The sequence below is a fragment of the Gopherus flavomarginatus genome, chromosome 18, assembly GCF_025201925.1.
Source record: "Gopherus flavomarginatus isolate rGopFla2 chromosome 18, rGopFla2.mat.asm, whole genome shotgun sequence".
Classification (NCBI taxonomy): domain Eukaryota; kingdom Metazoa; phylum Chordata; order Testudines; family Testudinidae; genus Gopherus; species Gopherus flavomarginatus.
The window spans coordinates 2,626,337-2,643,861 of NC_066634.1; the positions used below are offsets into that span (position 1 = coordinate 2,626,337).

General features: G+C 59.3%; 1 protein-coding gene and 1 long non-coding RNA gene across 5 annotated transcripts; one reads left to right on the plus strand and one right to left on the minus strand.

Annotated features, from left to right (window-relative positions):
• Window positions 1–479: 479 nt before the first annotated feature.
• LOC127036880 (synaptonemal complex central element protein 1-like) lies at window positions 480–14,201 on the minus strand (the record flags this gene model as incomplete). Its single annotated transcript, XM_050928153.1, has 12 exons — window positions 480–617; window positions 1,951–1,978; window positions 2,543–2,632; window positions 3,006–3,126; window positions 3,617–3,683; window positions 4,251–4,314; window positions 5,603–5,692; window positions 6,055–6,109; window positions 7,095–7,142; window positions 7,430–7,504; window positions 13,684–13,743; window positions 14,090–14,201. Coding segments are annotated over 12 exons (852 nt in total), but the record flags the coding sequence as incomplete, so codon positions are not given.
• On the plus strand, window positions 9,584–12,281 carry LOC127036854 (uncharacterized). 4 transcript variants are annotated; one of them, XR_007770246.1, is made up of 3 exons: window positions 9,584–9,660; window positions 11,658–11,707; window positions 12,156–12,281. It is a non-coding gene; the product is annotated as an uncharacterized LOC127036854 (long non-coding RNA). The 4 variants fall into 4 exon arrangements; XR_007770248.1 differs by lacking the exon at window positions 9,584–9,660 and adding an exon at window positions 10,228–10,259; XR_007770247.1 differs by lacking the exon at window positions 9,584–9,660 and adding an exon at window positions 10,883–10,959.
• Window positions 14,202–17,525: the final 3,324 nt, after the last annotated feature.

Consider the following 17,525-nt stretch of genomic DNA (forward strand, 5'->3'; position numbering starts at 1 on the left):
TCACGCATCCGGGACCCCAGAATGACGGCAGACCCTGCCGCGGGACGGAGATTGCCTGGCACAGACGTGACCACTCGCTGCTGCCCCATGGTTCCGGCCGGGACTGATGCAGCCAGGTGGCTTCACCCCGTCTCGACTGAACCACGGCCAGGGATGGAGACTCCACTGTGCCCCGTGGGAAATCAGTTAATTCCTCTCATCGTTAAAAACGGACGCCTTCTTCCCAGGCTGAATTTGTCCTGCTGGTACTTATAGATGGGGATAAAGTCACCTCTTCACCTTCTCCTGGTTTGCCTAAATAGACCGAGCTCCTGGTACCTCTCACTAACCCTTTCATCATTCTCGGGGGGCTGCCTGACCCCTCCGCACACGATCCCCAACCTCCCTGAACTGTAGGCCGCCGAATGGGACAGATGGCTCCCACCCCGAGTCCAGTAACCGAGCAGAGGCCAGCAGGGGGTGGAGGGAAGGATGTTTTTATTCATAACAAGGAGCCCGATACATCCAGAGGTGACTTAACTCCAGGCCGATCCTTGGGGGGCGCCGTTCTAGCTCTCGTTGGGGGGGGGCGGGGGTTAGGCATCTGTTTCCATGCTGGCCGAGTCACCCCTGGATCCCTGCAGTGGGGCAGAGCACAGGGCGGAGGTTACGGGGGGAGATGTGGAAGGGTCGGCCTGTCCCCCTAGCCGGGACGGTGGGACACGGCTGGGTGAGAACGCTCAGACGCTGGCGCTAGGCCTCAGATCCAACCCAAGTGCGATCGCTCCACCCTAGGTCTGGCCCCAAGCCTGGCCCCACTGCGCTGCTGGGCATTTAGGGAAGGGCCGTGGGTCCCAGCCCCAGGGGCCGCTCAGTCCCCTGGCTGGCAGGCTGATTGGGACACCCAAAGGGGTACGAGCGATTGCTGGGCCTCCCAGGGGCCTCGGGCACTAGCAGGAACCCAGAGCCAGGAAAGCCGCCAACCAGCCAGGCCTCGCACACCTACCTCCAGCCAGCCAGGCCTTGTACACCTCCAGCCACCTCACACACCTCCAGCCAGCCAGCCAGGCCTCGCACTCCTCCAGCCAGCCAGCCAGCCAGGCCTCGCACACCTCCAGCCAGGCCTCGCACACCTACCTCCAGCCAGCCAGGCCTTGTACACCTACCTCCAGCCAGCCAGTCCTTGCACACCTCCAGTCAGCCAGCCAGTCCTCATACACCTCCAGCCAGCCAGCCAGCCAGCCAGGCCTTGCACACCTACCTCCAGACAGCCAATCCTTGCACACCACCAGTCAGACAGTCCTCGCACACTTCCAGTCAGGCCTCGCACACCTCCAGCCACCTCACACACCTCCAGCCAGCCAGCTAGTCCTCGCACTCCTCCAGCCAGCCAGGCCTCGCACACCTCCAGCCAGGCCTCGCACACCTACCTCCAGCCAGCCAGGCCTTGTACACCTCCAGCCACCTCACACACCACCAGCCAGCCAGCCAGTCCTCGCACTCCTCCAGCCAGCCAGCCAGCCAGGCCTCGCACACCTCCAGCCAGGCCTCGCACACCTCCAGCCAGCCAGCCAGCCCTTGCACACCTACCTCTAGCCAGCCAGTCCTTGCACACCTACAGTCAGCCAGCCAGTCCTCATACACCTCCAACCAGCCAGCCAGCCAGGCCTCGCACTCCTCCAGCCAGCCAGCCAGCCAGCCAGGCCTCGCACACCTCCAGCCAGGCCTCGCACACCTACCTCCAGCCAGCCAGGCCTTGCACACCTCCAGCCAGCCAGCCCTCCTTCCCCCATGCACCCCTCCATCCATGCATCCTCGTACATCCCTCTCTCTGCATATCAGGTGGGGTATTCTGTCCATGTGGCAATGTCTTGGTCACAGGGGTCCAGCACCACAGACTCCGGTGGACCATCTAGCCAAGCCCTGCCCCTTTGCGTACCAGAGATTTCCCTTTGTCGCTACCATCCTCACCTGCTGGGCTTCCAGCTCAGACGTCAGCCTGAAAGAGACCAGAAATATTGGTTATAATCAAACAACAGTAGCGCCTGGCCGGGCCCGTCACCAGGACATCCGAGCCATTCGCAGAGAGGAAGGGCTATGTCACAAGGACTATGGCAGCAGAGAAATGCAGCCACCTCTGGTGGGGCACGCAGCCGCTGCCCAGCACAGCAGAGCAAGCAGGACAGTGAGGACTCCCATAAGCCACTGGAGACACGGGGAATGTGGAGGGAGGTGAAGTGGGCTCGACCAAGTTGGGACTGGGCCAGGCGAAGAGGGCCCAAAATGTGCCAGGGGAGTTTCCTGGACAAACCAGTCAGGGCCTTGGACTAACTGTTCCCACAGCAAAGCAGCAGCCTCAGCACCAAGCTCACAGAATCAGGGATAGAACCTCCCAGTCACACCCTGCTCTAACCATTAGACCCCACTCCCCTCCCAAAGCCAGGATTGAACCCAGGAGTCCTGGCTCCCAGTCCTGCCCTGCTCTAGCCCAGTAGACCTCATTCCCCTCCTAGAGCCAGGACAGAAGCCAGGAGTCCTGGCTCCCAGCCCCCCCTGCACTCACCTCTTGAACTTCTGCTGCAGTTCTGAGTGGCGGCGTGAAGCTGCCTCCAGATACTCGGTGGCTCTCTTGTTTTCCTGTTGGAACAGCTGCCTGGGGACAACAGAAGGCAGTGATCAGCCCAGACACCTCGGTGATGGACAGCAATCACCCCCTAGACAAGGCAGGCTGTGCTGGGAACGACTCTCTCTGCATCCCCTCTTCCTGGCGGACCTCTGCCAGCGCTGTGCCAAGGCACGCTCTGCACTGGCCTGGATGGATGGTTTCAGGGCAGCACCTGAGGTGCCTTCACTCCTCAAGGCAGGGATAGAAGCCAGGAGTCCTGGCTCCCAGCCCCCCTGCTCTAACCACTAGACCCTGCTCCCCTCCCCCAGCTGAGGATAGGACCCAGGAGTCCTGCTCTTGGTGTATCCATGCAGTACTGTTCCCCTGGGGCTGGCACAAGCTGGTGGCACTCAGCACTCACAGGGCAGTGCTGGCCTCCTGGCTCTTCAGGAACATCCTCTCCTGTCTGGGAGCTGCCTCTGCCTGGGGCAGGGAGTCCAGCTGCTTTTCGACCTGGGCCAAGTTGTCTTGGATCAGCTTGTCTAGGGCAAATGACAGAAACAGCATCACAGGGCAGCGTAACTCGGGTGCTGGGATCTCAGTGAGAACGGATGGGGCCCAGCTCCTGGACTGAGACATGTCTGCAGAGACCAAGATCTGGACCCCACCGTGCCAGGCGCTGCCCAGATCCCAACTGAGATCAGGGCCCCGTCATGCCAGGCACTTCCCAGACCCCGACCAACATCAGGGCCCCGTCGTTCTGGGCGCTGCACAGACCCTAACTGAGTTCAGGGCCCCCCATCATGCCAGGCACTTCCCAGACCCCGACCAAGATCAGGGCCCCGTCGTGCCAGGCGCTGACCAGACCCCGACCAAGATCAGGGCCCCATCATGCCAGGCGCTGCCCAGACCCTGACTGAGAGATGGTCCCTGCCCCCAAGCGTCTGCACTCCAAATAAACAAGACAGACCAAAGCAGGGATTATTCTGCCCGCTTTATAACTGGGAACTGAGGCCCAGAGAGATTCTTCACCTTCGCTCAGCAAACGTTCCTTGCTCTCGGCCATGCTGCAGATCTCGGCAGCCAGCTTCTCCATGCTCTAGGAGGCAGAGGGAATTCACCACAGAGCCATGGGGAGGAGGAAGTGTGGAGGGGGGGCGTCCACAGGCTTCCCTCACACTAACAGCCCATGGCCGGATCTCATCCCAGGTCAAAGCCTGGTCTCCGAGGGGAGACGCAGCTTGTACCAGCTAAAGAGTAGTTCCCCTCTCCCCCTAGGCCTTATATCAGGTCCCTCCTCTAATGCTGCCACAGCGAAACACTGTGGATACCCTTGGCTTCTGTTGGCACTGAGTGTCCTCAACCTCTGTCCTGGTTCTCAACCTCCCCGCAAGATCCCACTCCCCGCCCAGAGCCGGGGCAAGAACTCAGGAGTCCTGGCTCCTAGCCCCCCCTCAAAGCCAGGTAGAGAACCCAGGAATCCCGGCTCCCGGTCAGACTCCCTGCTGTAACCTGTAACCCACTCCCTCCCACACATGCCCAGGTCCCCTCCCAGTAGGGTTGTGTCCCCCAGGCTGTCCCTAGGGGGCGTTCCCTTGGACCCCACCCCCACCCCGCCCCACTTGGCCCAGGAACAGCACAGGGGATGGACCCTGATGGCTCTTACATGGCACTCCTGGAGGCTCTTGTGCTTCTCCATCAGCTCGTCCAGCTGCTGTTCAAATTCCAGCCTGGAAACAACAAGGGGTGAGGGGCTGCCATGGGGCAGAGAGGGCGACTGAGGTACAGGGAGTGTGGAGTTCTGCACGCAACAGAAACACACACCTCCACACGCACACACACAGAGCAGGGTTCATCCCCTCCAGCCGGGGGCAGCAGAGACACACACACACATACACGCACACACAGAGCTCAGCCTCTCCAGCAGGGACACATACACAGAGCACATGGCTCAGCCCCTACAGCGTGGGGACACACACAACCACACACAGAGCAGGGCTCATCCCCTCCAGCAGTGGGCAGCAGGGACACACACACACACACACACACACACACACACACACACACAGCAGGGCTGTTCCCTCCAGCAGGGGGCAGCAGGGACACACACAGAGTGCATTACATACAGTGTAGTACCTGTATGTCCCTGCCGCCCCCTGCTGGAAGAGATGAGCCCTGCTTTGTGTGTGTGTGGGTGTGTGTGTGTCCCTGCTGGAGGGGCTCAGCCGTGCGCTGTGAGTGTGCGTGTCACTGCCATCCCCAGTTGCAGGGATGAGCCCTGTTAGGTGTGAGTGTGTGGGTGTATGTCCCCCTGCTGCACCCCACTGGAAGGGATGAGCTCTGTGTGTGTGAGTGTGTGTGTGTGTGTGCGTGTGCTTGTGCACCCGGGTGCTGTGCGTGTGAGAGAGACAGAGAGAGACGCTAAGGGCTGATTCACTCCCCAGGGCGACTCTACTCCCTCTGGTGAGCAGGTGCTGGCAAGCGAGGGCCTGTGGCAAAGCCAGGACTACCCAGGCCGAGCACCGTCACCTCTGCGCTGTGGGCCTGGCAGCTCGTTAATCACTGGTCGTTACTTTCCCGGACAGAACAGAAACACGCCCAGGGAGTGGAATCCGAGGCAGATGCTCAGGCTGCAGCAGGGAGCCACCATTGCACACCTAGGTCAGGCAGCTAGTCGACAAAGTGGGGTGCGCAACCCTGGCCTCTCTTGGAGCGCTTGCCCGTGGGTTGGCCTGTCTGGCACACCGGGGGCTGCCCCAAGGATGGACGCCCCAGACCCGCTAAGGGATTTACTTTGAGGATCGGGCTGCCGTAGATTTCACGGAGAGAAGGGAGCATCTAGATATCCCAGAATGCACTGCCCACTCTGGCTCACTGCCTGTTGTGCTGGGTGCTGTGTACGACACTTGGCCATCTCCAGGGCACCGGGGGCAGGAGGGTTGGACCAGTAGCAACTCCCGCTTATAGAGCTGGGGATCCTGTCCCACGTTCAGTCTGCTGCAGGGGGGCGGGGGGTACCTCTGTTTCCGCTGCTTCAGCTTCTCCTCCTGGATCTTTGCCGTCAGCTCCTCGATGCTCTGCTTCCGCTCCTGGGACAGCGTCTGCTGCCTGCACGGGGCGAACAAGAGCGGCCCAGACGGTGGGCCCCGGCGGCCTGACTCCCAGACGAGGCTATCGCCAGCGGGGGACCCCAAGACACCTTCCTCAGGTGAAGCTACCCAACCCCCACACATGGGCAGAGAAGCGGAAACACCTGGCCCAATATCAGGCCGTGACATGAATAGAACCCAGGCGTCCTGGCTCCCAGCCCTCGCCTCCCCTGCTCTAACCAGTAGACCCCACTCCCCTCCCAGAGCTGAACCAAGGAGTCATTCTCTCTCTATATGGTTCTCAGTGTCTCTCAGACTCAGTCTATATCCCCATACACACCCCTCCCTCCTGCCCCAACCCCTGCCCTATCCCCCTCTCACCGCTTGGCCTCGGCCTCTGTCTCCTGGCAGCGGAGCTGCAGGGTCCTCAGGACCTCTGGAAGGGACACGCGCGTTAGTGCTGGGGACACAGCTCCCAGAGAGACACCACACGCTGATCCCTGCTGGGGCCACCCCACTCCCCATGGGGTGCTCACTCCGGCCTGCCTTTGGGCAGGTCCCACTTACCTGGGGGGTGGGGGCACACAGAGCCCCTGGCAGGAGGAGACTTGGGGATCCTGGTATGAGAGGATGGAGAATGGGGGGAGCACAGAGACCCTGGGATGGGGGGAGATTGGGGGACCCTAGTGTGAGGGAGGCGGAATGGGGGACTCACAGAGGCCCTGGGTTGGCAGGAGATTGGGGGATCCTGCTGTGAGGGAGGGGGAATGTGGGGCACATAGAAGGCCTGGGACGGGGAAGATCAGGGGACCCTGGTGTGATGGAGCGGGGAGGGGGGCACACACAAGGCCTGGGATGGGGAAGATCAGGGAAGCCTGGTGAGAGTGAGGAGGATAGAGGGCACACAGGGGCCCTGGGATGGGGGGAGATCAGGGGACCCTGGTGTGAGGGAGGCAGAATGGGGGGCACACAGAGGCCCTGGGATGGAGGGAGATCGGGGGACCCTGGTGAGGGAAGGCGCACACAAGGCCTGGGATGGGGGAGATCGGGGAAGCCTGGTGAGAGGGAGGAGGAATGGGGGGCACACAGGAGCCCTGGGATGCGGTAGGAATCGGGGGACTTGGTGTAAGGGAGAGGACAAAGGGGACACACAACACCTCTGCGGGCATGCAGCACCCCTGGCAGGGGAGAGAAGGAGCAGAGAGGCAGGAAGTCTCTGAAATAGAGGGGACTGGCAGGGGGGCCCACAAGGAGTCTGAGGGGCAGATGCTGTGTTGTATCCCGCTGCTAATGGTAACGCCTGTGTCTCCTCGAGTCCTTCTCAACAGTGGATCCAAAGCACGGGACCAAAGCGGACAGTGCCTTTATCTCGGCTGTCCAGCCCGGAGCTGCCATCCTGCCCGCTAAAGGCCTGTTCTCACCTTGCTTCTGGCTGCAGATTTCCTCCAGGTTCGACTTCTCCTTGTTCACTGCAAGAGAGTAGGGGGGAGGGAAACAAACTGGCTGGGGGCTCATGTCCTCTGGGTTCGGGGATGGGTCTCACCAGCACTAGGGGGTGGGTGCCCCCCCAGCATGCACCTGGGTAGTGAAGTAGCCCGCGCTGCAAAGGAGCCTGCTGCCAGAGAGCTCAGAAGATGCCCTGGCCCAAATCTTTAAAGGTATTTGGTGCCTAGGGGAGTTAGGCACCTTTGAGAATCTGGGCCAAAGGCCTGAGGAGCAACATGAGCCATAGAGAGCACAGCTGGGGGTGACTTACGCTCCTCCAGCTCTGCCTGCAGTTCCTCGCTGCGCATCTTCCCATCATGCAGCTCCTGGCTCAGATTCTGCTTAGCTACGGAGAGACCAAAGGGGTTAACGGTGAGGGTGTGGGGGGGGGGGATGTCTAAGGGGCTGGAGCAGTGGTGTGTGGGATGAGGTGTGATGCATGGATAGATAGATGGAGAGGTGTGTATGGGGATGGATGGGGTGGTGTGGGGTTGGAGGGAGGGAAGGTTCAGTATGGAGATGGATAGTGGGGTGTGTGTACGGAGATGGAGGGAGGGGTCAGTATACGGTTGGATAGAGGGGTGTGTGTACGGTGATGAAGGGAGGGGTCAGTATGGGGTTGGATAGTGAGGTGTGTGTATGGGGATGGAGGGAGGTGTCAGTATGGGGATGGATAGTGGGGTGTGTGTACGGGGATGAAGGGAGGGGTCAGTATGGGGTTGGATAGTGGGGTGTGTGTACGGGGATGAAGGGAGGGGTCAGTATGGGGATGGATAGTGGGGTGTGTGTATGGGGATGGAGGGAGGTGTCAGTATGGGGATGGATAGTGAGGTGTGTGTATGGGGATGGAGGGAGGGGTCAGTATGGGGTTGGATAGTGGGGTGTGTGTACGGGGATGGAGGGAGGAGTCAGTATGGGGTTGGATAGTGGGGTGTGGGTATGGAGATGGAGGGGGGGTCAGTATGGGGTTGGATAGTGGGGTGCGTGTACGGGGATGGAAGGAGGGGTCAGTATGGGGATGGATAGTGGGGTGTGTGTACAGGGATGAAGGGAGGGGTCAGTATGGGGTTGGATAGTGGGGTGTGTGTACGGGGATGAAGGGAGGGGTCAGTATGGGGATGGATAGTGGGGTGTGTGTACGGGGATGAAGGGAGGTGTCAGTATGGGGTTGGATAGTGGGGTGTGTGTACGGGGATGGAGGGAGGGGTCAGTATGGGGTTGGATAGTGGGGTGTGTGTACGGGGATGGAGGGAGGGGTCAGTATGGGGTTGGATAGTGGGGTGTGTGTACGGGGATGAAGGGAGGGGTCAGTATGGGGATGGATAGTGGGGTGTGTGTACGGAGATGGAGGGGGGGTCAGTATGGGGTTGGATAGTGGGGTGTGTGTACGGGGATGAAGGGAGGGGTCAGTATGGGGATGGATGGTGGGGTATGTGTACGGGGATGGAGGGAGGGGTCAGTATGGGGTTGGATAGTGGGGTGTGTGTACGGGAATGAAGGGAGCTGTCCGTATGCGGTTGGATATTGGGGTGTGTGTACGGGGATGGAGGGAGGTGTCAGTATGGGGATGGATAGTGGGGTGTGTGTACAGAGATGGAGGGAGGTGTCAGTATGGGATTGGATAGTGGGGTGTGTGTACGGGGATGAAGGGAGGGGTCAATATGGGGGTGGATAGTGGGTTGTGTGTACGGGGATGAAGCGAGGTGTCAGTATGGGGTTGGATAGTGGGGTGTGTGTACGGGGATGAAGGGAGGGGTCAGTATGGGGTTGGATAGTGGGGTGTGTGTACGGGGATGAAGGGAGGGGTCAGTATGGGGTTGAATAGTGGGGTGTGTGTACGGGGATGGAGGGAGGGGTCAGTATGGGGATGGATAGTGCGGTGTGTGTACGGGGATGAAGGGAGGTGTCAGTATGGGGATGGATAGTGAGGTGTGTGTATGGGGATGGAGGGAGGTGTCAGTATGGGGTTGGATAGTGGGGTGTGTGTACGGGGATGAAGGGAGGGGTCAATATGGGGGTGGATAGTGGGTTGTGTGTACGGGGATGAAGCGAGGTGTCAGTATGGGGTTGGATAGTGGGGTGTGTGTACGGGGATGAAGGGAGGGGTCAGTATGGGGTTGGATAGTGGGGTGTGTGTACGGGGATGAAGGGAGGGGTCAGTATGGGTTGAATAGTGGGGTGTGTGTACGGGGATGGAGGGAGGGGTCAGTATGGGGATGGATAGTGGGGTGTGTGTACGGGGATGAAGGGAGGGGTCAGTATGGGGATGGATAGTGCGGTGTGTGTACGGGGATGGAGGGAGGTGTCAGTATGGGGATGGATAGTGCGGTGTGTGTACGGGGATGGAGGGAGGTGTCAGTATGGGGTTGGATAGTGGGGTGTGTGTACGGGGATGGAGGGAGGGGTCACCATGGGAATGGATAGTGGGGTGTGTGTACGGGGATGGAGGGAGGGATCAGTATGGGGTTAGATAGTGGGGTGTGTGTACGGGGATGGAGGGAGGTGTCAGTATGGGGTTGGATAGTGGGGTGTGTGTATGAGGATGGAGGGAGGGGTCAGTATGGGGATGGATAGTGGGGTGTGTGTACGGGGATGGAGGGAGGGGTCAGTATGGGGTTGGATAGTGGGGTGTGTGTACGGGGATGGAGGGAGGGGTCAGTATGGGGATGGATAGTGGGGTGTGTGTATGGGGATGGAGGGAGGTATCAGTATGGGGTTGGATAGTGGGGGGGTGTACGGGGATGGAGGGAGGGGTCAGTATGGGGTTGGATAGTTGGGTGTGTGTACAGGGATGGAGGGAGGGGTCAGTATCGGGATGGATAGTGGGGTGTGTGTATGGGGATTGAGGGAGGTGTCAGTATGGGGTTGGATAGTGGGGTGTGTGTACGGGGATGGAGGGAGGGGTCAGTATGGGGTTGGATAGTGGGGTGTGCGTACAGGGATGCAGGGAGGGGTCAGTATGAGGTTGGATAGTGGGGTGTGTGTACGGGGATGGAGGGAGGGGTCAATATGGGGTTGGATAGTGGGGTGTGTGTACGGAGATGGAGGGAGGTGTCACTATGGGGTTGGATAGTGGGGTGTGTGTACGGGGATGGAGGGAGGTGTCAGTATGGGGTTGGATAGTGTGGTGTGTGTACAGAGATGGAGGGAGGTGTCAGTTTGGGGTTGGATAGTGAGGTGTGTGTACGGGGATGGAGGGAGGTGTCACTATGGGGATGGATATTGGGGTGTGTGTACGGGGATGGAAGGAGGTGTCAGTATGGGGATGGATAGTGGGGTGTGTGTACAGGGATGGAGAGACGGGTCAGTATGGCGTTGGATAGTGGGGTGTGTATACAGAGATGGAGGGAGGTGTCAGTATGGGGTTGGATAGTGGGGTGTGTATGCAGAGATGGAGGGAGGTGTCAGTATGGGGTTGGATAGTGGGGTGTGTGTACGGTGATGGAGGGAGGGGTCAGTATGGGGTTGGATTTTGGGGTGTGTGTACGGGGATGAAGGGAGGTGTCAGTATGGGGTTGGATAGTGGGGTGTAGGTACAGGGATGGAGGGAGGTGTCAGTATGGAGTTGGATAGTGGGGTGTGTCTATGGGGATGAAGGGAGATGTCAGTATGGGGTTGGATAGTGCGGTGTGTGTACGGAGATGGAGAGACGGGTCAGTATGGGGTTGGATAGTGGGGTGCGTGTACGGGGATGGAGGGACGGGTCTGTATGGGTTTGGATAGTGGGGTGTGTGTACGGGGATGGAGGGAGGAGTCAGTTTGGGGTTGGATAGTGGGGTGTGTGTACGGGGATGGAGGGAGGTGTCAGTATGGGGTTGGATAGTGGGGTGTGTGTACGGGGATGAAGGGAGGGGTCAGTATGGGGTTGGATAGTGGGGTGTGTGTACGGGGATGAAGGGAGGGGTCAGTATGGGGTTGGATAGTGGGGTGTGTGTACGGGGATGGAGGGAGGAGTCAGTACGGGGATGGAGGGAGGTGTCAGTATGGGGTTGGATAGTGGGGTGTGTGTACGGGGATGAAGGGAGGGGTCAGTATGGGGTTGGATAGTGGGGTGTGTGTACGGGGATGGAGGGAGGGGTCAGTATGGGGTTGGATAGTGGGGTGTGTGTACGGGGATGGAGGGAGGAGTCAGTACGGGGATGGAGGGAGGTGTCAGTATGGGGTTGGATAGTGGGGTGTGTGTACGGGGATGAAGGGAGGGGTCAGTATGGGGTTGGATAGTGGGGTGTGTGTACGGGGATTAAGGGAGGGGTCAGTATGGGGTTGGATAGTGGGGTGTGTGTACGGGGATGGAGGGAGGTGTCAGTATGGGGTTGGATAGTGGGGTGTGTGTACGGTGATGGAGGGAGGGGTCAGTATGGGGTTGGATTTTGGGGTGTGTGTACGGGGATGAAGGGAGGTGTCAGTATGGGGTTGGATAGTGGGGTGTAGGTACAGGGATGGAGGGAGGTATCAGTATGGAGTTGGATAGTGGGGTGTCTGTACGGGGATGGAGGGAGGTGTCAGTATGGGATTGGATAGTGGGGTGTGTCTATGGGGATGAAGGGAGGTGTCAGTATGGGGTTGGATAGTGGGGTGTGTGTACGGGGATGGAGAGACGGGTCAGTATGGGGTTGGATAGTGGGGTGCGTGTACGGGGATGGAGGGACGGGTCAGTATGGGTTTGGATAGTGGGGTGTGTGTACGGGGATGAAGGGAGGGGTCAGTATGGGGTTGGATAGTGGGGTGTGTGTACGAGAATGGAGGGAGGAGTCAGTACGGGGATGGAGGGAGGTGTCAGTATGGGGTTGGATAGTGGGGTGTGTGTACGGGGATGAAGGGAGGGGTCAGTATGGGGTTGGATAGTGGGGTGTGTGTACGGGGATGAAGAGAGGGGTCAGTATGGGGTTGGATAGTGGGGTGTGTGTACGAGAATGGAGGGAGGAGTCAGTACGGGGATGGAGGGAGGTGTCAGTATGGGGTTGGATAGTGGGGTGTGTGTACGGGGATGAAGGGAGGGGTCAGTATGGGGTTGGATAGTGGGGTGTGTGTATGGGGATGGAGGGAGGGGTCAGTATGGGGTTGGATAGTGGGGTGTGTGTACGGGGATGGAGGGAGGTGTCAGTATGGGGTTGGATAGTGGGGTGTGTGTACGGGGATGGGGGGAGGAGTCAGTATGGGGTTGGATAGTGGGGTGTGTGTATGGAGATGGAGGGAGGGGTCAATATGGGGTTGGATAGTGGGGTGTGTGTACGGAGATGGAGGGAGGTGTCAGTATGGGGATGGATAGTGGGGTGTGTGTACAGGGATGGAGAGACGGGTCAGTATGGGGTTGGATAGTGGGGTGTGTGTACGGGGATGGAGGGAGGGGTCAGTATGAGGTTGGATAGTGGGGTGTGTGTACGGGGATGGAGGGAGGGGTCAATATGGGGTTGGATAGTGGGGTGTGTGTACGGGGATGGAGGGAGGGGTCACTATGGGGATGGATAGTGGGGTGTGTGTACGGGGATGGAGGGAGGTGTCACTATGGGGATAGATAGTGGGGTGTGTGTACGGGGATGGAGGGAGGTGTCACTATGGGGATGGATAGTGGGGTGTGTGTACGGGGATGGAGAGACGGGTTAGTATGGCGTTGGATAGTGGGGTGTGTATACAGAGATGGAGGGAGGTGTCAGTATGGGGTTGGATAGTGGGGTGTGTATACAGAGATGGAGGGAGGTGTCAGTATGGGGTTGGATAGTGGGGTGTGTGTACGGGGATGGAGGGAGGTGTCAGTATGGGGTTGGATAGTGGGGTGTGTGTACGGTGATGGAGGGAGGGGTCAGTATGGGGTTGGATTTTGGGGTGTGTGTACGGGGATGAAGGGAGGTGTCAGTATGGGGTTGGATAGTGGGGTGTAGGTACAGGGATGGAGGGAGGTGTCAGTATGGAGTTGGATAGTGGGGTGTCTGTACGGGGATGGAGGGAGGTGTCAGTATGGGATTGGATAGTGGGGTGTGTCTATGAGGATGAAGGGAGGGGTCAGTATGGGGTTGGATAGTGGGGTGCGTGTACGGGGATGGAGGGAGGGGTCAATATGGGGTTGGATAGTGGGGTGTGTGTACGGGGATGAAGGGAGGGGTCAGTATGGAGCTAGGGAACTATAGAAAGATAGGTGTACATGAGGATAGATGGATTATATAGATCCCTGCATTACCAAGGGCCTGAGTCTGATTTCAGCCACACTGGGTGAAATCCGGAGTCCCTGCTCTGAAGTGCCTGGGCTCGTTTACGCAGTGTTTCCAAAGCTGCAGAAGCTAAACCGGACAATGGCCTCTGCTCCTGGGGTCAGCACATCCCCCGGCGGGGGCAGCAGCATGGCTCTGGGGGTAGAGTGTGTGTCCCCATGTAAACGGGCTGTCAGTGAGAGCAGAATCTAGCCCCTGCGGCAGGTAGACAGGGGCTGACACTGGGGGGCCCAGTAGTAGGGGGGCACGGAGGTAAGGGGTGCTGGGGGAGCGGGCTGCAGCCCAGTGTGCTCCACCCCCCACCTTCTCTTCCCCTCACCTCGCTGCAGTCTGCTGATCCTTCCTACCAGGTCATCCATTTGGGGCTCCAGGGTCCCTGCTGCAGAGGGAAGAAGGATATGCCTGGTTGTGTTCCTGACATGCGTCCTTCACCCTAGGCTCTTTTGAGCATGGCTGGGAGGAGAGGAGTTATTCCTACCTTCACTTAAAGAGGAGGGGAAACTGAGGCACAGAGAAGTGACACAGTGTCACTAGTAGAGCCTAGAAAAGGACACCAGAGCTCCCTTTCACAGACTCCAGTTCTGACAACTAGACCCCACTCCCCCGCCCCAAACCCAGGAGTACTGGCTCCCCTGCCCCCAGATCCCACTTCCCTCCCAGAGCTGGTGAGAGAACCCAGGAGTCCTGGCTGTCAGCGCTAACCACCAGACCCAGCTCCCGAATACCATCTTGCAGTCGTTTCACCAGCAATAGCAGCTCCTCTGCCTTGGGTGCAAAGTCGCTGGGAACTGGGAAGAAGAAAAAAAAATCAAAGGAATTGTTTGTTGTAAAGAAAATTCAGCTCAAGCTTGTAACTGGGCTTTCTAGGGGGATTTATCCACCCCATAGCATTCAGTAGAAGGGCCCTGTGGGGTTGACATCGATTTATCTGGCCCACAGCATGAGAGAGAAGGGCATTGTGGGATTGCCGCCCCATGGCGTGAGCAACAAGGGTACTGTGGCATCACTGCCCCATGGTGTGAGGGAGCGAGGCACTGTCGGATCACTGCCCCATGGCATGAGCAAGCAGGGCACTGAGATTGCCCCCCACCCTTGGCGTGAGCGAGCAGGGCATTGTGGGATTACTCCTCTGGGGGAGCGGGGAGTTACGGGATCACCCCCCTTGGCGTGAACGAGCAGCAGGGCACTGTAGGATCACTCCAGCGGTTGTGTGGGGGAATGGGGAGTTGGTGGATGACCCTCCCTTGACATGAGCGAGCAGGGCACTGTGGGATCACACACACCCCTTAGCGTGAGCGAGCAGCAGGGCACTGTGGGATCACTCCACTGGTGGTGTGAGGGAGTGAGGAGTTGTGGGATCATCCCCCCTTGGGGTGAGGGACAAAGCGATTGTGGGATTAACACCCCCCCGGGTGTGAGCAAGGGCATTGTGGGATCACCCCGCTGGTGGCATGAGAAAGAAGGGCATCGTGGGATTGCCATGATTTATTCACCCCATGGGGGCCATTCCCCCTCTGCCCCCATCTTCCCCTCACCCTGTTTACTCCCCTCCATGGCCCTATGTGCTCAGAGAGATGTGGGGGGGCCTTAACACAGGCGCCTATCCACCCCCCAGGAGGGAAGGGGAGCCTTGAAACTTCCCAGCTCCTCCCGCGCTTTCTTTTCCCGCCGTTTTCCAACGGTTGCTGCGGCCCCGCCTTCCTAGCAGGGCTCGTGCGCTGTGTTTACCACCTGCCACAGGGCCCCGGCCCCGCCCCCTCCCCTTGGAGAAAGGGGGAAGGGCTAACCCCTCACTAGGGGCCAGGGCTGGGAGCCAGGACGCCTGGGTTCTTTCCCTGGCTCTGGGAGGGGAGTGGGGGCTGGTGGTTAGAGCAGGGGGACTGGGAGCCAGGACTCCTGGGTTCTCTCTCCAGCTCTGGGAGGGGAGTGGGGGCTGGTGGTTAGAGCGGGGGGACTGGGAGCCAGGACTCCTGGGTTCTCTCTCTGGCTTTGGGAAGGGAGTGGGGGCTGGTGGTTAGAGCAGGGGGGGCTGGGAGCCAGGACGCCTGGGTTCTTTCCCTGGCTCTGGGAGGGGAGTGGGGGCTGGTGGGTTAGAGCAGGGGGGCTGGGAGCCAGGACTCCTGGGTTCTCTCTCCAGCTCTGGGAGGGGAGTGGGGGCTGGTGGTTAGAGCAGGGGGGGGCTGGGAACCAGGACTCCTGGGTTCTCCCCCTGGCTCTGGGAGGGGAGTGGGGGCTGGTGGTTAGAGCAGGGGGGGGCTGGGAACCAGGACTCCTGGGTTCTCCCCCTGGCTCTGGGAGGGGAGTGGGGGCTGGTGGTTAGAGCAGGGGGGCTGGGAGCCAGGACTCCTGGGTTCTCTCCCCAGCTCAGGAGGGAAGTGGGGGCTGGTGGTTAGAGCAGGGGGGGCTGGGAGCCAGGACTCCTGGGTTCTCTCCCCCGCTCTGGGAGGGGAGTGGGGGCTGGTGGTTAGAGCAGGGGGCTGGGAGCCAGGACTCCTGGGTTCTCTCCTAGGCTCTGGGAGGGGAGTGGGGGCTGGTGGGTTAGAGCAGGGGGGGGCTGGGAACCAGGACTCCTGGGTTCTCTCCCTGGCTCTAGGAGGGGAGTGGGGTCCAGGGCTTAGAACAGGGGGGGCTGGGAACCAGGACTCCTGGGTTCTCTCCCTGGCTCTAGGAGGGGAGTGGGGGCCAGGGCTTAGAGCAGGAGGCTATGTACAGTAACCCTGGAGCATAGGATCCAGGGCTGCTCCTCCCTTGACCCAGCTCATCTTGTCCCTCCTTTATTATTTGCACAGGACTGGATTTCATCCATTCCCCCTCTCAGCTTCAGGCAGGGCTGGGGGGCAGCTTCAGAGGTCTCTGGGCTCCACCATGGAGGCAGGGCACCGGCCAGATATTTCTGTGATTAGCACCCGGGGGGGGCTCCCCCTATGGGGATGGCAGAGAGGTGGCATTTGGCTTGCGTAGACAGCAGGGGTGGGGTGGTCTAACTATGGGCAGGTGATGAGCGAGGGCCAGCTGCATCTGGACCAGGGCCTAGGCCACTCCTGTACGTCCCTGGCCCGACCAGGGCAGGAGGTGGAGCTACAGGCAGCCAGACATTGTTTATTTCAGCCCCCCAAACCGTGCTGGTGGACTCGAGGTGCAGTGAGCTTTGGGACAAGTGCTGGACCAGACCTCTCTGAGCAGCAGCTGCCTTCCCTCCACCGGCCCTGGTCCCGCTGCAGAGCCCACACATATAGCTTGCGGCAAGGTGCAAGCGCTGGCTGCATCTTAAAATAACACCTCCCTGAGAGGCTCGCCTCGGTATTTTGGACTCTGGCCGTCCCTAAGCTTCTATTTGCAGTGTTGTATCAGCAGGGTTAACTGCGAGGCCTAGGAGCAAAGTGAGTGCAGCTGGTAGCTTTAGTTCTGCACAGCAGCTCTCTGCACCACATCAACATTCGCAGACTTGAAGCATCAAGTTACAGCCTGCGGTCCAGCCAGCCAAACCCCAAAAAAACAGCTGTGAATATCACTCTGCAATGACCCTTCTACCATGCCTTGCTCCTCCCCTTCCCCCTTGAAGAACAGCTGAGCTTGCTGCCTTTCACACACTCCTTATGGGATAAATGGAGTGACCATGTGCTAGGAACTGCTTGGCAGGACTTCCGCTGCCATAAAGTCACATCCTTCCCTTGCCAGCAGCCAAGCTGTACTTACTTAAAACAATGGAGGCTGGGCCCAGAAGACATAGTTTACTGGTGGAACATGCTAGCACCAGACCCATCTCCGCTTTGTATAGCTCTGTTCCTGCTGAATGAGCCCAAAGTACTGCAGCAGTGGCTTCTAGGGTGGAGCATGGCAGTGAGACCACAGCCCACAGTTGGCATAATACTTAGATTTGAGATTTAAAAAACCAGGCAGCATTAGATGTGGAGAGTGCCTGATGGTTGAGTGGAACACAGCAGAAAGAGAAGGGGGTTCTAGAGGACAAAGATGGGCAAAGTGAATTTGGGATCCCGTCTTTCCAAAAAGGAGAATGCTGCAGGGATGGAAAATGCCAGCCTCAGGCAGAGGGGTAGCGTGACAACGTTTGGGGCAAGCTCATCTGTGACTTGACGTCTCCAGAGATGAGAGTTAAAAATCTAAGTTGGACCTCCCCACTGCATCCAACTGACAGGAGCT